At 52.8% G+C, this 22,238-nt stretch overlaps 1 protein-coding gene across 1 annotated transcript in view; it reads right to left on the reverse strand.

Moving 5' to 3' along the window:
- Window positions 1–3,490: 3,490 nt before the first annotated feature.
- PLA2G4E (phospholipase A2 group IVE) overlaps window positions 3,491–22,238 on the reverse strand; it is a 41,165-nt gene continuing 22,417 nt past the window's right edge. Inside the window, exons 7-20 of the mRNA XM_037739471.1 lie at window positions 21,570–21,633; window positions 20,515–20,675; window positions 20,325–20,411; window positions 19,932–19,969; window positions 17,565–17,700; window positions 15,856–15,992; window positions 13,287–13,509; window positions 10,649–10,763; window positions 9,963–10,100; window positions 8,550–8,657; window positions 7,813–8,016; window positions 6,492–6,658; window positions 4,670–4,853; window positions 3,491–4,211 (exon numbers count right to left, since the gene is read on the reverse strand). Coding sequence (XP_037595399.1) covers window positions 3,991–4,211; window positions 4,670–4,853; window positions 6,492–6,658; window positions 7,813–8,016; window positions 8,550–8,657; window positions 9,963–10,100; window positions 10,649–10,763; window positions 13,287–13,509; window positions 15,856–15,992; window positions 17,565–17,700; window positions 19,932–19,969; window positions 20,325–20,411; window positions 20,515–20,675; window positions 21,570–21,633 — 1,983 coding nt within the window. The 3' untranslated portion in view covers window positions 3,491–3,990. The remainder of the gene's footprint in view (window positions 4,212–4,669; window positions 4,854–6,491; window positions 6,659–7,812; window positions 8,017–8,549; window positions 8,658–9,962; window positions 10,101–10,648; window positions 10,764–13,286; window positions 13,510–15,855; window positions 15,993–17,564; window positions 17,701–19,931; window positions 19,970–20,324; window positions 20,412–20,514; window positions 20,676–21,569; window positions 21,634–22,238) is intronic.

Raw genomic sequence — 22,238 nt, forward strand, 5'->3', positions numbered from 1 at the left:
AGCAATTCTCCTGCCTCAGCCTCCCGAGTAGCTGGGACTACAGGTGCACCACCATGCCCAGCTAACTTTTTTTGTATTTTTAGTAGAGACAGGGTTTCACCATGTTAGCCAGGATGGTCTCAATCTCCCAACCTCGTGATCTGCCCACCTTGGCCTCCCAAAGTGCTGAGATTACAAGCGTGAGCCACTGCACTCAGCCTGTTTTATTGTTTGTGGGGGCACATAGTAGCTGTGAATATTCACGGGGCAGCAGCAGCTTTCTTGTTCTCGCTCTGTCCTCAGTGAAGCAGAAGAGTGGCGTATTCTCCCTGCCGTAGTCATGTTGCATCTGTTTACAAATCATGCTCCTCTTTTTGCTTTTCTTTCTTCATACTAAACAGTCTCAATTGTAGTCACCCTTTCATCTGAACCCAGTTGTTTCTCAGGTTAAATCCTATCACAGGCAGTTCTACAAGGGAGTACCCTTAGTCGTTCAGAAATCGGTAATAAGACTCAGGACTCCCCTTGTTATATGGGACTTAAAAAAAAATCTTGATAATTTGATGGTCACAAGATTTGCTCTAGATCATGTTCAGTGGTTGGCTTTAAATGGTGATCAAGTCCAGCATTTTACTCCGAAAACTGGACTGCAGAGTGGTCAAAGGCCTGGGAGGCTCGTGCTGCGACCAGGTGGTGGCATGGCCTGTCTCTGTTGCCACTCACCCAGGTCACTGCCACCACCCAGAGGAGGGGCTTATAGGACACACAGGTACAGATGGCTAGTTGCCTATAAATTGTCCTTCTTTCACAGCAGACCTCTGAGTTTTAGGTGGGCGCATTGCCACCCACGTAAAAACAAAAAATTTCCAGCCTCCCCACAGTTAAGTGTGGTGATGGGAGTCCTGGGAAGGGAGGGTTTCCAGAAGGAAGGAGTGGTCTTCAGTGCAAACACTGAGAACAATCAAGTCAGATAAGGCCCGTACAGGACTGGTGGGTTTGGCTCAGTGCATCTGGCAGTGAGGAGACCATTGGTGACCTTGGGGAGAAGCATTTTCCTGGGGAGGCAGCGGGGACAGGGTAACTGGTGTGTGGGAGTGGGTGGGGTGCTGGCTGCCCTTTGGGGAAGAAAGGGTGGAGACAAAGAGGGAGGAGCTTCATTTATTTTGTCAATTTCATCATCTTCATCATCTTCATTATAGACAGAGAGTGGGAGGTGGGAGGGAGTTCCGCTGTAGGACATCATGTGCTTGTTCTGTCAGAGCCGATGACACTTTTGTCATTTCCATAGCTAACTCATCATTTAAGTTCTCATGTATGCATAACAATCTTTTCATGGTTTTCCCCAAAACCAAAATGTAAGTTCCTGGAAAGTGGAGACTGTTTATAGCTTGCTGTACACAGAGTAGGTGCTTTGTTGGTGTTAATTGCCTCTGCTTCCTCTTGAGCAATGTTTCCTGAAATATATCTGAGCTTGGAACAGCATGGATCTGTCCATGCTGCTGCACCACTAGTTGATGACATGGCTTCCTGAAAGTGGAGGAGCACCTCACCACAAGAAGAAAGCCTTGCAGTAGGAAATAAAGCTGTCTGAGGAGAGGTGGGATGGGATGGAAACAGCCTACTCACTCTCCCAGGAGTGATGAGGAGGAAGCCTGGAGGGATGAGGGCAGGGTTATGCGTATTTTGCAGCATCAGATAACAAAGCAGATGAGTCAGCAGCATTCAACTGCGTGGCTATTTTATTCCAGGCACAAATAATATGATGATTTTCATGAACCTCATTTAACAAACTTTGATGAATCCAAGGCATGGCTGCCTTTGCCTTACAATAAACAAGTCCTGTCTGTTGCTCGGCTCACTCTTTGATACTTGAAGGAGAGTCTGTTGCAGTCGGAAAGAAAAGATGTCAAAGTGGAGGCAGCCAGTTGCTCCGGTGGAGGGAGTGCTGGTGTCCCAGGTTAGCATTACCTGGGTGGGGGCCAGTTTTGCCAGTCCAGAGCTCAGTTTATCAGTGGCTCAAGGGAGCAGTGATTCATCCGTTCCAAGCTTATGGGAGGGAGTGGCATAAATCCATGCCTCTCAAACTTTAATATGCGTAAGAATCACAGGGGGTGTGGGAGATTCCCACGAGGGCGTGGGAATCTCCTGAAAATGCAGCTTCTAACTTCTGATTTAGTGGCATAAATCCATGCTTCTCAAACTTTAATATGCATAAGAATCAGGGGGTGTGGGAGATTCCCACGAGGGTGTGGGAATCTCCTGAAAATGCAGCTTCTAATTTAGTATCGCTGGGCTGAGGCCTGAGATTTTGCATGTCTAACCAGTTCCCCACTGCACTTTGAGTGGCAAGGATGTAAATTGGAGGCTGATTTTTCTAAACTTTTGGTACCTGTCACCACTGGTTTCCTCATAACCCAAAGACTGCTTAGGCAGCACGGTGGCCCAGGAATGGGACTCTGCCTTCCAGGATTGCTGGGTTTCCTGCAGACCTCATGTCTTCCTGCCTTTTTACTTTCACCTCTATCAGCCTGGGCCTGTCAATGGCTCTGGTTATGCATTTCCTTGGCTATGTTTCCAGCCTGAAGGGAGACCCGTTGACTTTGGGCTTCTCTGTGTCCCAGCATTTTCCTAGAGATTTGTTAGGAAGCAATCTTCAAGGATGGGTTCTTCTTCTGAGGGATAACCCAGTATTTTTTGATTAATTCTTCCTAGTTTCAGTCTCTCTGGGTGATTCTCCAAGAGTTGGAATGCACTGGCCAGAATGATGACAAGACAGATAAGAGGAATCACATTTAGAAATAAGCAATCCCATCTGGCAGCCAGAGAGATAGGGCGGTAAGACACTGAGCAATGCTCTTGGAGCAGGATCTTCCATAAGCACCGACAGCTGGAGTGGGGGCACTGGATGCGTCGCCTGCCTGCCACCTGACTTTATTTACCTGCAGCCTGCCTGACCTTGCTGAACTCCATCCCAGATCCTCATTTGGTGAACCTGGGCTGTAGACTTGGGCTTTGCCTGGCATTTCTTTGGAGCTGGATGCTTGGGCATGACTGCCTGGTCATGATCACATGGATGACCAGCTGTGGAGCTCTGAGTAGCTGCAGAGAGCCCCTGAAATCGACCACCTATTTGGCTTTGTTGTGGCAGAGACTGGCTTGTCTCTAGGGCTCCATCTAGATCTTCCAGCTTCATGCTTGCCATTAATACCCAGATTCATAAAAATCACAAACTATAATTGCCTATAAAAATGAGACTAGGGCCGGACTCAGTGCCTCATGCCTGTAATCCCAGCACTTTGGGAGGTGGATCATTTGAGGTCAGGAGTTTGAGACCAGCCTGGCCCACATGGCAAAACCCCATCTCTACTAAAAATACAAAAAATTAGCTGGGCGTAGTGGAGGTGCTTATAATCCCAGCTACTTGGGAGGCTGAGGCAGGAGAATTGCTTGAACCAGGGAGGTGGAGGTTGCAGTGAGCCAAGATGGCATCATTGCACTTTAGCCTGGCAACAGAGCAAGACTCCGTCTAAAAAAAAAATCATGAAACTAGAATTGCCTTGAATTTTAAAGTGTTTTTCAGAGTAATGCATAGTGCCTCTCAGGTCCTCCTGTGCATTTCTCTAGGCCTGCCACACAAGGTGGAGGGCAGAGAGAGGAGGGCTGCCAGCCCTGGGCTCCACCTCTGAGTTGAGGTTTCTGGGTGTGCAGCCTCTTTCCCATGCTTTCCTTTCCACAGATGTGCGAGAGCCTGTGGCTACGAGACTGCCTTCTCTACAGGGAAGCACTTAAAGAAATTCCAGTGGGTATAAAACCCCAACAGGGCTGCTCTCTCTCTCTCTGACTTTCTCAACTTTAAAAAAATTTTTATTTTTCATTAGAAAGCCCAGGACAACCCGCTCGCAACCTGTTGTCAGAGAGCAGAGCTGGCTTCGTAGTAGCCTGGTTGGCCCTGATGGGTCCTGTACATCTGGCGGTAGAAGCTGACACGGGGCAGGGGAGGCTCCCTGGGGCCTAGGAGGGACACCGGCCCTTCAGCCCCTTCTTCTTCTCCACTGCAAGCCGCAGGGCGTGGAGGAGCGTGTCCTTATTATTCAGGATGTTGTACTCGGAGAGTTTCACCAGCTTGTCGAAGGTGGCCTCCGTGTATGTCAGCTCCTTGGTGGCATAGGGAGTTTTGGGACCATAAATATCCACATGGCCATGCTCCAGCTCCTCGGGGCTTCGCTCTACACCTGGGGGCAGCAGGAGGACTTGTTATAGATTCTGTCATGTTAGGTTGGAATGACTTGTTTCCACATCTGTCCCCAAGGCCAACCAACCTGCACTCGTGGACACACACACACTCGCATGAAAACGTGTACACATGTATCCTCACACATGTACACGCACACTCCTCAGGGCGGGGTACAGCTTGCCTGTTGGAGGATTGCCCTAGCCCCACGCACAGTACTGGGCACACGGCCAAATGTCAAAAAATGTAGAATGTTGAAAGAATAGGGGATGACATTCCCAGCCCATGGGGGTGAGGGAATGGGAGGGACTCTTTTCTTCTTTGTGGAAGCCAAGGTGGGCTCAGGCTGGAGCTGAGCCAGGTGTCCCATTTAGCGATCTTAGCAGACGCTGCAGGTCTAAAGGCAGCTCCCAGGCCAAGCGCAGCGGGTGCTGGGAACTGAGCGCAGAGGCAGCTCACCTGGTGCCTTGTATTTTTGGAAAGTGTCATTAATGAGTGGGAAGAAAGTCACGATGGGGGCATCGGGCTCCTGGGGGTTCTCCATCAGGTAGCATTCCTTGAGGTCTCCATTATCATCTGGCAGCTCGAATTTGGGGAAGGGGATGTTCTGCACGCTGCAGTACTCACACGTTTGTTTCAGGGGCTGGAATGGCAAGAGGATGTGTTTGAGCATTAGGAGGAGTGGGAGTGTACAAGAAACACAGAGTTCTTAGCCCCAGCTTCCTGATCTCCCCAGCTAACAACTCAGCTCCCCAACTGCTTTGCTGGTTTGTGACGGAAGTCCTTTCGATGGTGTTCCCACCCAAACACAGAGCTGGGTGGATGTGGTGGGTGGACCGGAAGGGCAACTGGAGCCAGGCCACAGCCAGAGCTGGCCAGGCCTCTGTGGAATGTACATGGGCTTTGGAGCTGACGGTAGCACAGGGCTAGAAAGGACTCTGCAAGGGCGTCTCTAAAGCATGATGCTGCAGGAACAGTCCTGGCCTTAGAGTGTCAGAACCCCTCAGTTCTGCCCCTTGTTCCTCTGCTCACTAGCTGTGTGATCTTAGGCAAGTCTCCCTGTGCCTTGGTGTTCTCATCCACAACACGAGAAAGATGGCAGTTGTGCCATCTCCCTCCAAGAGCTGGTGTAAGGGCCAAACGAGATGGTAGGTATGAAAGTGCATTGTTACCCATTTACAAACATAGATTGCTATCACTGCTGCCCGGTGGGTCTGCCTCACTTCCCTTCCCCTGGCTTCAGGGTAGGACTGTACACAAATAGAACTTTCCAAAGTAAATAAAAAACAAATAAAACCTCTACCATCCTGGCCAACATGGTGAAACCCCGTCTCTACTAAAAAATACAAAAGTTAGCTGGGTGTGGTGGTGCGCGCCTGTAGTCCCAGCTACTCGGGAGGCTGAGGCAGGAGAATTGCTTGAACCCGGGAGGTGGAGGTTCCAGTGACCTGATATCACACCACCGCACTCCAGCCTGGCACCTGGCAACAGAGCGAGACTCTGTCTCAAAACAACAACAACAACAACAACAACAACAAAAAACCCTCTGGTCCCAGCCAGTCGTGGTGTCTCACTCCTGTAATCCCAGCACTTTGGGAGGCCGAGGCAGGTGGATCATGTGAGGTCAGGAGACTGAGTCCAGCCAGGCCAAAATGGGGAAACCCCATAAAAAAATAAAAATTAGTCGGGTGTGGTGGCACATGCCTGTAATCCCAGCTACTTGGGAGGCTGAGGCAGGAGAATCACTTGAACTCAGGAGGTGGAGGTTGCAGTGAGCCGAGATCACGCCACTGCACTCCAGCCTGGGTGACAGAATGAGACTCCGTCTCAAAAACAAAACAAAACAAAACAAAAAACCCTGGTCCTGATTCTTGAGTGTAATTCACAGAGGCTTATATACCCTGGGGGAAGGGAAAGTGCGATCATTTTGAAAATAGGTTATTACAAGCTCTTGAATGGAATGGGCTCTGTTAAGGTTATTTTTAAAAACTTGTTTTTTGTAGCTGAAGAATTGCCAAATATGGCAAATGCTCCAAGTCAAGAGTAAAATTTGAACTGGCTAAGTCAACCCCGGCCCCATGGCGTGTGAGAGCCAGCTGGCTGCCCGCGAGGTCTGGGTGTCTGACTTCCCATCATGACTGCTGCTTGGCTGTCTCTGATGCCGTCTTGGGGTTGTTGAGAGTGTGCCTCTTCCCAGTTCACAGCGAGGGAAGCCGCTGACTGCAGGGCCTGTCTCAGGAGAGGTTGCAGCCCACGCTCAGGATGGAGGCTATGCACTTGCCTTTGTCTGGGACCCGGCACAGTAGTTGAGGTGGATGATGAGGTCGACTTTTCGCTCTGGCCTAAGGAGGGGCGGGTAGCTGGAGTTGACAAAGAACGCTGTGTCCAGCAGGCACAGGTGGTTCGCGGACTCGGTCAGCTGGTTCGGGAAACCATCCAGCACTGTGTCTGAAAGCCAAGCCTTCCGGTTACTGACACACCCGGTGCCCTGACTGACCTCTGCCAATGGTCAGAGGCACCTGTGGGGACAGAGCGCCCTGACTGTAGCATCCTTTGCCTCATTCTGACCAGGACGCCCACTGAGCTCCAGTGCCCCTCTGGGTGGACTGAGGAAGAACAGCATTATCTTGGGCTTTTAGCTGGTCTTCTATGGGATATTCATACTTGAGGGGAATGAGGGGCTGAAGACCGCCTGTAAATAGGGTAAACCCTGGGCCCTGAGCCGGTGTCCGATTGGCCCCACTTGGTGAGGATGAGGCTTAGCAGGCCAGGCTCAAGGAGCCATTTGCAGACCATGGCCAATTAAAATACCAAAGAAGGTGAAAGTCAATCCCTTACAGTCCCAGCAGCAGAGGTGGCAGCACTGACATGGTGCTGCAGGACCACAGTTTCAGGCCCGGCTCTGCCGCTTACCACTTGGAGGTTCCTGAGCTGGGGCACCCCTGCCCAGTTCCAAGGGGGTACCACACACATTATCTTTTTTTTTTTTTTTTTGAGACAGGGTCTTGCTCTATTGCCCAGGCTGGAGTGCAGTGGCGTGATCATGGCTCATCGCAGCCTTGACCTCCTGGGCTCAAATGATCTTCCATCTCAGCCCCCCAGGTAGCTGGGACTACAGGTGCTCATCACCATGCCCAGCTAATGAAAACAATTTGTCTTAGTGATGGGGTCTTACCATATTGCCCAGGCTGGTCTCAAACTCCTGGGCTCAAGAGATTGTCTAGCCCCAGCCTCTCAAAGTGCCGGGATTACTAGTATGAGCCACTATGCCCAGTACCACTCACATTAAAGGGTACCCCCAGAACACAACTGCAGAAAGTAAGACCCCCTGTTTCCGCATTTGTAACACGGGGCCAACTTCTACCTGCTGGGCCTGTTGTACGGATTCTGTATAGAGCTGCTGCGCAGGTGCAGTGAGTTAAGTACCCACACCGCTCCCTCCTGCCAGACCTGTACAGTGTTCAAGACGACACCACCAAATGTGGAACACCCCACGGGGAGAGGGCCACCTGGCCCAGTGAACACAGCCAGAGAAGTTTTCTTATTCTTTCTCCGTGGCAGCCTTGACGGCCACATCTTTCTCAGCAGCCAGGTGGGGTTACCTTTCCACTTGGAGAACTGGCCATTCTGGAGGTAGTTGGTGTGCAGCTGCAGCCCGGACAGGAAGTTGTGAAACTCAGACCCAAAGGACCGGTAGGTGAGGATTTCTCGGAAAGTATTGGAGAGCCATGACCCCGGGATTACTACCGTGGTCTCCAGGATGTTAGCATCACATTTGGGGATTTCAGGCAGGATCGGCTCGTCTTCTGCAGGGGAAGGAGGGAGGAGGGGCAGGTCATGAGAGCTGGGGTCCCCAGATTGCCCACACAAAGCCCCACAGGGTTGCCTGGCACCCAGGTTGCCTTTCACCAGTGAGCACTGTGAAAGCAGCCCATTCCTTCCTTGCGGGGCTCTCAAGGCCCTGGCACTGAGTTAGGAGGACCCAGATGAGAGACACGGGGTAAGCGGGGAGGGAGTAGACAGGAAGAGGGCTGGAGACAGGTAACAATGATCCCGGAGAGGACAGGGAATTTCAAAGAGTGCCCTGTAACTGCCATAGATCTGCCCTCCTCACCTCTCCTGGGTGCTGGGAGTCTTGCTGCCCAGCCTTGGCACGGGCATCACTCACCTACAGTCACCCCCTCCAGGCAGGGAAGACACTGTAGCCCCAGCTGCCTTCCTGTGTCTTGGGCCGTAGGGGATGATGCGGAAACATGTGGCAGTTGGCCTGGTCCTCGGTTTGTGATCCACACCCTGCCCCCCATCACCCAACAATGAGGGAAAGCCAGGATTTACCCACCGATGTCATGCATTTTCTCCCTTGTCCATCTGTGGAAAAACTCCTCTGAGGTGTGTGACAGGTTCCAGGCATCCAGCAGGTTCAGGGAGAAGATGCTGCTCCACAAGCCTGGGGAGCCAGGGCCAGCGTGAGCAGCTCCACCCCACAGCCCCCAGGCCCCGCAGACACTGACGTTTGATTTCTCCCCCGGCCCCCCCAAGCCAGGCTGCTCTGCAGGTGGGACAGACTTCCACCTCCCTTTCCCCTCCCTGTGCTACTCAACACAGTGACTGAGGGTCTCAGCCCTCAGCTCTTCTTTTCCCTCCCCTGGGTGCCGGGAGACATTGTTGTAAATGTATTTAAGGCACAGCCCCAGCAGGGGTTGAATGCTGGCAAGTACAGGCTCTGAGTTCAAGTCCAGCTGCTGTCAGTGAATACATGTAAAGCATCTAGGGCAGCACCTGGCACATGGCGAACACTCAGTAAATGTAAATGCTATTTCTTATTATGATTTTTAAACGTAGGACATTAGACATTGACCCGTTTGGATCCTCTGCAAGGTAGGTTTTACTCTTAAGCCTGATTAACTAATGTAAAAACCCAGGCACTGAGAGGTGAGGCCATTTGGCCACCTTTGCACAGCTAGTGAGTGAGAGGCCAGAGTACAAGCCCGAGTGCTTTGACCACAGTTTTCTAAACCACATGCTCAGCGGCATAGGTGTTCAGAGGAAGGAGAGGCCGCCGTGGGCTGGGGGCTTCTGGGGCAGCTTCACAGAAGAGATGGGCCTGAGTTGGATCTCTGGGATGGGTTAGTTTGGGATAGAAAGAGGGCAGGGCAGAGACAACTAATTTAAATAAGGGCATGTCGAGGCTGTGACTGTGGGTCTGTTTGCGAAGCAGCCTTTGACGGCCGCAGTGAAGACTCTGAAGGGAAGAACTGAAGTGGGCCCTGCACCCAGTGGGCCCGGCTCCTGAAGGACCGAGGTGCTTAGGGTGGGAGGCTGGCCCAGGCTTCCCTGGTGACCCTGCCCCTTACCCTGTGGTCTCCCTGGTCCCTAGGTCCTAGGGCGGGGTTGGCCCCTGGAAGCAGGCACCTGCTGCCTGAAGCCAGAGGGGAAGTGGATGGGAGCTAAAGAAGTTTCTGCCTGAGTCTGCTATCCCCCGTGTGGTGCTGAACAGACCGCAGGGAGACTGCTGGAGACCAGCCCCCTCCAGTCCCCAGTGACCTGGGGGCCCCTGTCATGTCCTGGGCTGAAAGGGCTGCAGGGAGGTCAGGCCAGTCCTGGAGCCCTTCCGGGGCTGGCTCAGAAGCCTCTCCTAGGATGAGGCGATGCTGGCAAGTGTCCTGAGTGTCACATGCTCAGGGGCCAACCCAGGACAGCCCAGCACTGTGGCAGCAGCCCCCTGTCATTCCGCCACTTCCAAGGCAGTCACCTAACATGTAGCAGATTCGAGACTCTGGGATCCTCTTCATCAGCCGCCCCATGAAGAACTCGGAGCCGAAGAGCTCAGAGGGGATGAAGGCCCCATACTTCTGCAGGCCCACCTCATAGGGGGAGAACTCGAACCACTCTGCACATGAAGCAGCAGGACAAGGGGTCAGTCTCAGGCCAGGAGCCGTCCACACAGCCCAGCCCGCTCCTGCCTGCAGGCACTGGTTCCTGGGCCTTGAGGAGCCAGGGACTGGGAGGCCACAGTTCCCCCAAAGGACACACGGGGGCGCCCTTGGCCAGCTTCTGCTGGCATGGCAAGGCTCAACTTTGCAATAGGGACGGGACTGTTCATTTGTACCTCAGAGACTGTCGAACGGGACAAAGAGTGACCCTGAAGCAGGTCTCTTGAGTCTCCCCCTCTGGGCAGCTTAGAAATATCTTCCTTTCATGACCTTTCTCTTCCCCAGTCCCATCAAACACATGCCCAGGGAAGCTGCAAATGGCACCTGCCAGCCTCACCCACGCAGCAGGGCAGACTGGGATAGCAAAGGTGATTTCTCAGGCCGTGGGTACAGTCTGAATGTAGGTTGGCAAAGATGGGTGGGATTGGGGGACCTGGAGGTGCTGGGTGCCTCTACCCACCAAGAAGGGACCCCCTACTTATAAATCACCAGCCACTGGTGTTACCTCTGAAGTCCTGGTTGCTTACATCATCCTTGACATTGATGGTGAGGTAGATGGGCAGGGGGTTCTGGCCGCAGCTCAAAGCAGCACGCTGATCTGACAGTTTGCATTCATTTCTCTGTGGGGAAACGGAATGGTTAAAGAGAAGCAGCAGCCCAGGGGCTGGGGAGACAGTGCAGAATGAGGGGACAATCTGGACCCCTGCAGCTGGCTTCTGGCTCCTGAGCTCACCAGGCTGCTGCATAGGCCGCAGCGGACACCAGCCGGAGCACTCTTAAAAGGCACCCGTGGCATGCACACCACCTGCTCAGGCTGTCCGCCACCAGACAGGGGCCGGGACCCGGGACTGGATCCACAGTTTAGGACAGTCCTTCAGGGTCTTGGTCTCAGGGGCCAGCAGATAAAAAGGAAGGGGTGGGAGAGGCTGACACTGACCCTTGTCTGCCCCATCGCCTTCCCTCTGCTAGAACTGGAGCAGCTCCATTTTTAGCAGCTCCAGTTTTTTTAAAAAAAAATCATTTTGGCATGTTGAGCTCCCTCAATTGAGAAGTAAAAAGTTGAGGGGAAAAAGTTTCCCTCCCTCCTTCCCTCCTCCCCTCCCTCCTCCCTCTTCCCTTCCCCTTTCTTCTCTTCCCCCTTCCCTCCCCTCCCCTTCCTCCCTTTCTTCCTTTTTTTAACAAAAGACTTAGGACTTGAGCACTAGATGGTGGCTGAGGTCCCTCTAATACCCAGAATGGGGAGCCTTGCAGATCAGCCCCGGCCACAGGCAACCTCCCAAAGTGAATCAGCCACTGCAGATAAGGCAGAATCAAGGTCTTAGAGGGCCAGACTCTGACCCCAGCCCAACCAGCTGACTTCTGGGTGACCAACCCTCGTCACCCAAGTGTACAAAGGCTACAGAACCCGTGTGGGATGGTAAACACATGTATATGCCCAATGACATGTGGGTATCCTTTGAAAGCAAACAGGGTTATAACTGGGCCCAGAGATCTGGGCATCACAGAGCCGACGGTCCTGGAAGTAAAGCTGTAGGCTCAGGGAAGACCCAGTCCACACTCACTGTCGAGGGCACCCAAAGGCAAGGGTCTCCTGCTGTGGGCAGAGAGTAAGAGCAGAGGCCTCCCAACATCAACCCTGCCCTTGCTTTCCTGGGAACCCCGCTCCTTCCCACCAAACCCCCAGAATGCCAAGACTCCTGATATCGGAAGACTCAGTGCTTCTCCTCATCATATGCGGCACTCACGATTGTTACAATATTGTTGAAAATGTTAACCGGCACTTACTGATGCAATCCCCACTTAAGGAATAGTAAAGAGCAGGGCCTGGATTTCAACCCCGTCCTGCCTGAATCCCAAAGCTGATGCCCTTGGCCTCTGCCTGCTCCACTTCATTAGTAGGGAGGACAGGCTAGGTGGTGGGCTGCACAGGGGTAGGGTGCGTGGGATCCATCAGGAGTGGTGAGTGCCTGGGGTTGGAAGCCACGTCTGATTCCTTTCTGAATCCCCATTTGCCAGGGCAGCTCCTAGCATGCAGGAGGTACTTGGTTAATTTAATTGAAGGAATGAGGGAAGATTGAAGATGAGGATCAGGTCGCTCTCAGGTGCTCAAACTGTCTGGCTTTCTGGAAGATGGGACCAACTATTGTAACAAATAATTTGCAGCAATAATTTTCTGGCAAGTCCTGATTTGAATTCAAAACTCCCTAGGCGCCTTTGGAGTGGAGCAGAGAACCACAGGGCTGGCAGAGGTTAGGTGGGAAGCTCTGCTTTGGGGCCAAGCAACCGCCAAAGTTGGTTCATCTTGGCTTGTGCAGCCTAAAGGGCACGGATGTCGGCTGAGCCCGCTCTGAGGTCCAGAATCACAACACCCCTTGGGGATCCCTCTGCTCTGCCATGTGTCCAGGAAGGGGGCCAGCCTGTGTTGGGTCACAGCTCTCACAGCAGCAGCCACCCCACACAGGCTGCTCCTCTTCTTGGGCACATGGTAGTCAGATCATTAGATCTCAGAATAGGAAGGAACCTCACTGGGCCCATTGGTGGTTATGAGAACAAGTCCTACAGACCTCCAACTACAGAGTGTTGTTGACTAAGGATCCCAGCTGCTGTGTTCTGAAATCCACAGCTGAGTCTGTGCTGAGGCTGCACTTCCTGTTCCTGAGTGTGGCAGGGTTACCGAGGCTGGCCCGTTCTGGGGGATGCAGGACTCCCGTGACAGCCAGCTGCAGCCGGAGAACCCTGCAAGGGCCTTGCAGGACACACCACGATCTAGAATGCTTCCACCCGACCTTTCTTCCTCTCCCCACTCCTAGGGTCAGCCTCACTTCACGGTGTCGTGCTCTCCAGTCTTCCCCGGCTCCTCCCCGTGTTTCCCTCACAGGTGTCTTGGCATGGCTCTCAGAGGACATGCTACCTCTCGGCAGAGTTGCCTCCAACATGAGGGTCTCAGCTGTCCTCTAAAGGTACACGGGAGACAATCCACCACCTCCCTCTGTTGTACATTCCGACACCTTATGGGTCTTCCAGCCCGAAGATACGTCCACAGGTCTAACCTAACTCCCTGTGCGCAATGGAAGTCCTGACTCCCCTGAGGAAGAAAGAGAGCCGGACATCAGCCAGGGCAGGAGGAGAAGCTGAGCACCTACCTCGTCCCCCAGGCAGCTCTCTATCAACAGGCCCCAGAAGTCGGTGAAGGTGACCCTGTAGCCTTCCTGGCTGCGCTGCCGTAGCTCCTCCTGGAATTTGAAGAGCTGGTCTGGAAACAGGTAGGGTAGCTTGTCCTTTACCACGTGTCTCCGGGCCTCGAAGATGGCCGGCTCCAGGTTTTTGGAGGACCAGTCAGGGTCCCGGTACAAGGTAGCCATGGTCCTGCAGAGGGACAGGCACGGCTGATAGGGCTGCCCCGGCCCCTGTCTCATCAGTCCTGGACCTGGGCAGGAGGGAAGGCAGGCAGGCCATTGGGAGCCCTAACCTGCCAGGAGGAGAAGTTGGAGGAGGAGAGGCGAGGCAGAGGCCTGGCAGGTGGCGAGGAGCAGGGAAGGTGAACACTATTACTCATAATCAAAAGTGCTACCAGTTCTCCAATGCCCACTGTGTGCCAGGAACAATAGCGGTTAAGATGAAGCTTCTGGATCCAGATCTTTCTGGATCAAACGAGGTCTCGCCCTCACTAGCTGTGTGATCTTGGGCAAGCTACTTAATCACTGTTCCCTTCAGTTCTCCTGTCTGTGGAATGGGGAGAATTACAATAATTGTACCTACGTCATAGAGTTCTGGTGACGATTACACGTGCTAAAGTGATGTCAAGTGGTTAGAACAGTGGGTGGCACAAAATAAACGCTGGAGCTGACATTTAAACCCAGGCTTGGCTGATTTCAGGTCCTGGTACTTTCTACTCTGCCACGTGAACTCCCATAATTCTGATGTTGGCAGAAGATTTATTTCCCTTTCTATTTTTAAGGTACAGGTTGGCTGTTGGGGGAGCAAAACAAAGAGGTGATCCCACTAGCTCTGGTTCTGGCCTCCGTCTGCCTGCCCTTGGCCTGGATCCAGCTTTTCTATGTCAGGACAGGAAAGGGTCCGTTTCATTCTGCGCCTGAGAACTACCACCCTGGCAGGGGAGCTAGTCTGCGGCTGTGCGTTTATAGAAACAGCGGCCTCTTCCCTCACAGAACTTGTTTTTGGAAGGTGGGAGGTAGTCAGGAGATTTTTCATGCACCCTGCTCTCCATAAGCTTCACCCATTAATTTTGTACTCTAAAAGAGCTTCCAGAAACCATTGCAAATGAGTTTTTAAAAGAATACGGCTTCTGCTTGCCCCAGGCCAGGGGACCGCACCCATCACACGCCAGCTCGGCCTAGAGTTCCTCCTGTTTCCTGTCTACCCCACAGTAGTCCAGGAGGATGCAGGAGCCCCTCAACCTACCGTAAGCAAGTTACCTTCTTAACCTGCTACCTGGGGCAGCCATGTGGCATGGAGGTTAAGGATGTGGGCCCGGGAATGGGTTCAGATTCCACTCCACTGCTTTATTAGCTGAGTGTCCCTGGCAAATTGCTTTGTTTCTCCAGCTGAAAAATGACAGCACCTCCCTCATAGCTTTTTGTGAGGAAGAAACAAAAAAGCCGTAGGAAGCTGGCAAGAGGCAAACGGCTTCTTCTGTCTCATCTGGGCTGATGCCTCTGCCCCCGGGGGACGCGTGTGGCACAGGAGCCCTTGGATTCCCCAGGCCCATTCACATCCACTTGCTCACATGGGGGCTACCCACGGCTCCTCCAGTATATAAGGTACAGCAAGGGACCTCGGGGTTCACAGACCCACCAGTCACAGACAGTCATGGCCCTGCTCAATATGCCTAACAGGCCACCTTGACCCAAGGCCACAGGAGGACTTTGATGGGCCCCACAAAAAATATTTATTTATTTTTTAATTTTGTTCTTTTAGAGATAGGACCTCCCTATGTGGCCCAGCCTGGTCTTGAACTCCTGGCCTCAAGCAGTCCTTCTGCCTCTGCTTCCCAAAGTGCTGGGATGACAGGCATGAGCCACCATACCTGGCCACATAAAACATATTAAAATTTGTATTTAATGACTGTGTTATATGAAGACAAATATATTCACATTATTTATTAAAACATTTTCTTCAACCTTAAAGTTGGCTAATGAAATGATTCTGATTTTAGAAGAAATTAACCTATTTTTGTGGGCCCCTAAAAGTACAGTGGACCACAGACATCGTGCTTTCTGTGGGTAAGCTGACCTCACCCTGGCCTCCCATGGGGAAGCCCAGTGCTCAGCATCTGGCCGTGCCCACCAGCAGAGGGTGAGCAGGAGGGAGCTCAGCCGCAGGGCCCTGCCCATTGCATGTCCCCAGCCGCATGGGGTCATGTACCTGAGTCCATACCACAGCCCCAGGGAAACAGTAACACCAGGAAAGGCCAGTGCATAAGGTGTCTCTGGCATACTTAGTGGGAGAGCCTCTTACAGCCACTGCATGAGGTCAGAGCTGTTGTTATCCCCACTGTGCAGACACAGAAACTGAGCCTTCTAGGAGTCAAGCTGGATGCCTAAGGCCACACCGCTGCACGTGGGGCGCTCCCTAGGCTTCAGGAGTCACTTTATCTCGGGGTGGGAGGTGGGAGGAGCTTCACCTGAGACCCAAGGCCAGCCTGTTGCGGCTTGCTCTGGGCTCCACAGACAGTGGCTCGAGTGTCCTTACCAGGTCGCCCCCGACAGGCCAGTGATGTAGCTGGCACAGTCCAGGAGGTTCAGCTTCTGCAGCCCCAGCAGGTGGCCATACATGGAGGTCATGGATCTCGTTCCACCCCCAGTGGCCATGATGGCTATCAGCGGCACCTGGGGGACACAGAGGCAGGTGTTTGGGGAAGGCTCCAGAGCCAAGAGTGGGGAGAAGACTTAGAATGACAGCAGCTTCGAAAGAACAATGGAGGAAGCAGAGCTGGCTACAGACGGCAGGGGTGCGGTGTTGAGTTACCTGAAGCCTGCCTTTCCACAGAGCAGTGGGTCTAGAAATAGACCTCAGCTCTGGTGTCGGCGAAGGACTCTGCAGCCTAACACAGGCTTAGTAAACCACAGAAAGCTGTGTCTAGCAGAGTTCTTAGCACTGTTACTCCAGCTCTCAGTTAACAGATGATAAAACTGGGGTCCAAGGCGGGTGGGCAGCTTGTTCAAGAACCCTACTAATGTGCGATCCCTCAATGGGACAAACCAACATCTTCTGTAGCTGGATCTGGTGTAAGGCCCCAGGCTGGCACATGGCACCTGCTCAGCAGGTACTGTGCTGGTAATGCCAAGAATCAATGGACTGGTGAAGTGGGAAGGAGCAGGGTTGCCAGCGCTGGGTTGACGGAGGTTTAAGAGGCCCCTGGAATGTTTCCCTAAAGATAGGGCCAGGCACAGTGACTCACATTTGTAATCCCAGCATTTATGGCGGACGAGGTGGGCAGATTGCTTAAGCCCAGAAGTTCAAGACCAGCCTGGGCAACATGGGGAAACCCCATCTCTACAAAAAAAAAGGAAAAATTTGCCCAGCCGTGGTGGCTGGTTCCTGGAGTCCCAGCTACTTGGAAGGCTAAGGTAGGAGGATTTCTTGAGCCTGGGAGGTGGAGGCTGCTGTGAGCTGTGATGGTGCCACTGGGCTCCAGCCTGGGCAACAGAGCAAGAAGCTGCCCCCCCTAAAAAAAAGGGGAGGGAGGAAAGGGCTCTTTGTCAAGACTTACTCTACGTGTTTCATTTGAGTTGGGGCTGTAAGAGCCTTCCATTGGCTAAAGCCCTATCACAAGTCCTCCTCGGGCATGTGCCAGGCCTCTGTCCTCACCTAGGGTCAGCCTCAGAAGGCAGGCACTTGGAGGGCTTGCCTGCTGCCCAGGGGAGTGTGGGCCTTGGTCCACGCAAGGGAGGCAACCGAGGGCTCTGGCAGAGGCACCATCGTCTGCTCCTGTGGGAAGAAGGGACAGGCCCTAGGGGTGCAAGCTGCTTCTCTCCACCTTCCTAGCACTGTTATTGCTGGGAGCGTGTCTACCTGTGTGGATCTGAGAAGAGAGATAACTGGGGAGAGGGGGACCTAAGGCCTTTTGGGTGGAGGTATGGGGTGCAGGAGGTGGTACAGCTTAAAATGTTTTCTTGGTAGGGATGAGGAGGGCATTTTGTCCCTGGGTAAGGTTACTTTAGCCACCCGCAGGAGCTCTCAGTGCTTGGGAGGAGCCACTGCGGCTCTCCCCTTCCTTTGTGAATATAAAACAGAGTCACTTCCAGCACAGCTGTCACCTGCCTGAACCTCAGCAGTAAGAGCTGAGGCTACTCTTCGATGGAGGTGGCGCCTGGGGCAGGGCAGGGCCTGGGTTGGCTGGCAGGGTGTGGTGCTGGAAGGACCAGCTGGGCCCAGGCTGGCCACCCCTAATTACCCACCTCATCCTCCTGCAGGTCCTCCTCCAGCTGCAGCACCTGCTTCAGGGCCTTGGCCACCACCACCTTCCGCTTCTGCAGAAACTCCAGCTCTTCTGAGCACAGGCTGAAGCCCAGTCGCACGTCCAGTGTCTCAGGGCTGTAGGGAGAGAGGACCCTGTAGTGGGCCTGCAGTCTCTGCCTCCCCAAAACAGACATGGCTTTGGGGTCCATTGGACCTAGGCCCAAAGCCTAGCTCTGCCATGGGCCACTTCTGTGACCTGGGGTCTCCACTTTCTCATCTGTAAAGTGGGGCGAATCATGCTGAGCTCTCAGCACTGTCTGCAGCACTTAAAGAGATAACGAATGCAAAGCCCCCAAAGCCTTGGCAGGCACAGTGCGAGCTGGTACTCAACAAAAGATAACTGCTGGCACTGCATTAGGGATGCTTTGAGTCCTCTGTCTCCTCGGCCAGATCTGGAAAGTCCAGAAAGCCTTCCCCAGGGAGCTTCTCTAGCCCAGGGCCAGGCATGGTGGCAAGAGGCCCTGAGATCATTTTGCCAGATCCCTCTGAACAAGCTCCCACAGTATGGACTCTTCTGTACTAGATAAAGAAACTCCCTGTTCCTATGGAACTCACATTCTTCAATGAGCTCTTCCTGCTCCTAGAATAACGATTATCCTTTGTGTGTGTGCAGCTGACAAACCATCCCATCCCTGATCTCACTGTGTCAGCTCACAGGTCTGCAGGCAGGAGGGCAGAAGCCTGTGACATGCCTAATGCTTGCCCTCTTTTTTTTTTTAAATTACATCCCTGTCCCAAGGCTCCTGGCCTGGCATCCAAGACCATGCTTAACCTTTCCAAGCCCACCGCAAGCTACCCTCAGAGCTGCTGGGTTAGGTCTCAGAGCCCCCAGAAGCAGTCCCATTTCCAGGCCTTGGCACAGTCCCCTGCCTTCACCAGAAGTGTTCTCCCTTTGCCCACCTCCAGCCTGTGTATCCTCCAAGGCCCAGCTCCCCAGTGGCTGCAGATAGATAGACCTTGACCATTTCTAACTGAGCCTGGGCTCACTAATAAAGCCACATCTCCTTGAAGGCAGGGCCTGGGAGATTTCCATCATGTCTGCTCTTTGTCTAGCACAGGGCTGCAGAATGGCTGCTAGAAAATAATTCTTTCTTTGGCCTCAGCAGGGAATGAGTAATAGTACAACAGTAATAACAATAACATTAGTTGAGTTTGCTGAGCGCCCCACTTGCCATGTAGATCACTGAGTACTTTGCATGTGCTGCCTCGCTGGATCCTCAGAGCAACCCAGTGATGCACAGGATCCTTGTTATGCTCCCAATGTACAGATGAGGAAAGCGGAGACTCAGTGAGGGCAAAGGACTTGTCCAAGAGCAAATAGCTCATCAAAGTGTAAACAGAAATCACGGTCACTTGATTTCTGACAATCAAGGTTTCTGAAAACAATGTTGTTTTCAGCAGATGGTGCTGAGACAACTGGATATTCACATGCCAAAGAATGAGGTGGAGCCCCTCTTTCACACTGTATAGATAAATTAACTAAAAATTGATCACAAACCTAAATGTGAGAGCTAAAACTATACAAGTCTTAGAAAAAAACATGGAAATGCATTTTCAGGACCTTAGTGGCGGGTGGTGACTCATGCCTGTAATCTTAGCACTTTGGGATTTGGAAGGCCGAGGTGGGTGGAACACTTGAGGTCAGGAGTTTGAGACCAGCCTGGCCAATATGGTGAAACCCCATCACTACTGAAAATACAAAAATTAGCCAGATGTGGTGATGTGCACCTGTAATCCCAGATACTAGGAAGGCTGAGGCAGGAGAATCGCTTAACCTGGGAGGCAGAGGTTGCAGTGAGACGACATTGTGCGTGCTGCACTCCAGCCTGGGCAACAGCGAGACTCCATCTCAAAATAAAATAAAATGAAAACTTCAGAACCTTGGATTAGGCAATGATTTCTGGTTTCTTAGATGTGACACCAAAAGCACAACAGGCAAGACAAAAAAATAAATGTCATCAGAAGTAAAGTCCTTTGTGCTTCAAAGGACACCACCAAGAATGTGAAAAGATAAGCCATAGAATAAGAGGAAATATTTGCAAATCATATATCTGACAAGGGATTTGTATCTGAAATACGTAAAGCACTGTTACAATTTAACAATAAAAACATGAATAACCCACATAAAAAGTGGGAAAAGAATCTGAATAGAAACATATCCAAAGAAGAGATGGCAACCAGCCCATGGAAAGATGGTCAACATCATTAGGCATAGGGGAAATGCAAATCAAAACCACAGTGAGATACGACTCCACACCCACTAGTGTGAATAAGTGAGCGTCTCGGACAGAATGAGGGTACTGTACCAGGGTGTAGACTTCACGTGTAATTCATAACTCTCGCCCTGAGGAGGGAAAAATGAAAAGCTTGTCAGAGGTGACAGCTCAGAGCCAAGTGGCCCCAGATCCACACTGTCCATCCAGACCCCACGCAGCACACACACGCAAACACAGGCGCTCCACCCCCGCCTCCCTCTTCCGGACACGATCTCCCCACCATCTCCAACTCTGCCTCCATATGGTCTTTGGGCCACACTGTAGCTTGTCAATCTCCTGCCCCACAAGACTCCTCCATCCTACCTGAGAGCGACTCTTACGAGCCACCTTCTCTCTTGTACCCCCCAGACTCTCTCCATCTTCCTGCCACAGGAGCTCCAGGGGAAGTAGCTCAAGGGCCCCTTTCCAGACCCAGGCACTCACCACAGGCAGGGTCATCCCCTGGCCATCTGGAAGGCAGTCGAGGGGCTGGCTGATGGGGCTATTCTTGCGAGAGCCGCAGCAGCAAAGCTGGAGGGATGGGCAGGTTCTGTGAGAGGGGCTGCGTGGCTCCTCTGGCACCCCCCACCTGCCCCAGTCCTCCACACCTCCCCCAGCGGCCACCGTCTTGTACCCCACAGCTCCAGTAACTCTTGGGCACTTCCACGTGCACCCGGGACTGGAAGTACTTAGGATAGTGGAAGCAGGCAGACGTTGGGCTGCAGGGGTCCGAGCAGGGCCGGACGTGCTGGGTGTTCTCAAAGGACTCGCTCACCATCACCAGGAGGTCCTTCGCTGGGAGAGAGGACAAGGGGGTGAGATCCCGGGAGCCTCTTACTCCCCACCCCTACTTGGTCCAGCAGAAAGCCTCTCAGGAGGCGTCCAGGAGGAGTTTAGAATCACCTGGGGCACTGTTCAAATGCCTCAGAGTCTCAATCTATGGGATAGGGCAGGGCCCCGGAATCTGCATTTTAATGAGGTTTATGACGATGCAGACAAACATGGTCCCCAGAAAACCCTTTACGATGCTGAGAAGGTGCTCAGAACCAGTTCTTGGCTCAGTATTGCTAGAAGATGCCCCAAAGTCACCTACCCACTGCAGAGGAGGCAGGCTGTCAGCACACTGCCGATTTTGGGGTAGAGGGCTCTTCTATCTGCCCTCCCTCCCTCCCTCATGTCTGGTCCCCTTCCATGGGCAACATGGGGTGGGGTGGGGTGGGGAGTAGGGTCGGGGGTCTGGTATTTGTGGATCTCTTAGGTCTCTGCCAGCTATAAAGTGCTAGGACTCTGTGAACTATGGTCTGCCTAGACGAAGGGGCATAGCTAGAGGTGCCCTGGGCCTCAGGTGCTGACCACCTCACTGACCTAGGCAACCCAAGGTCCTGGCAGGATACAGCACAGACAAGTGTGGACAGAGGGGGCAGCACTGGGACCCCAGGCCTGGGACACTCATCAGGCCTGGGAACTCCAAGGTTATGTAGGTACTTGGGAGAACAGGCCCTTTACTGAGCAGACTTGGAGGTCAGGGGCTCATAACCCCTGGGAGTGAGATGATTCTGAGGAGTTCTGGCCAAGCATTTGGTCCCCCTGAGCCAGGGAAGCCCCCGACCAGGCAGAGTCTAATGCTGATGGGATTTGAAAGGAGCTCCCCTTTGTCCCCCAGTAGGCAGAAAAGGCAAAACGGCTCACTTTTCTCCCTCTTCCTCCACCTCCTGCACTGTGCATGAACCTCCAGGCAGGAGACTTGTCGAGACTGTAAAAAACAAGAGAGGGTCACTGAGCATCTGAGCACCAGCCACCTCCTCCATCTTCTGGGCTGAAGGGAGGAAAGGAGGGACCAGCAGATAGATTCAGCATTGGTTCGACTGGGCTGATGCTGGGGGCTGATGCTGGGGAATGCAGGGTGTGTTAAGCACAGTTTCTGAACCCCATCAAGCCATGCCATCTCACTCAGAGATAGGATGCTTGACCATGAAGCTAGCCTAGGATGTCTAGGATCCACGGTCACAGTTTACTAAGGGTCTGGTCCTTGGTTGCGGGCTGGGGATCTGACCTGAGGGAATGTTCAGCTCTGGACTTTCAAAGAGAGAGCTTCCAACAAAATGGCCTCGTCAAGATGGAGAGGCAGATCATCCTCCTTTGCCATGTATTCCTAAAGACTCTTTTTTTTGAGGGAGAGGTCTCCTTGAACCCTGGGGCACTGGATGTATTTAATTAAAATAGCTGTACCAACAGCTGAATTATGAATTTTTGTTTTTGACACAGAGTTTTGCTCTGTCACCCAGGCTGGAGTGCAGTGACACAATCACAGCTCTCTGCAGCCTCGACCTCCTGGGCTCAGGCAATCCTCCCACCTCA

This window comes from Cebus imitator, unplaced genomic scaffold (genome assembly GCF_001604975.1).
Source record: "Cebus imitator isolate Cc_AM_T3 unplaced genomic scaffold, Cebus_imitator-1.0 Scaffold70, whole genome shotgun sequence".
In the NCBI taxonomy this organism is placed as follows: Eukaryota; Metazoa; Chordata; class Mammalia; order Primates; family Cebidae; genus Cebus; species Cebus imitator.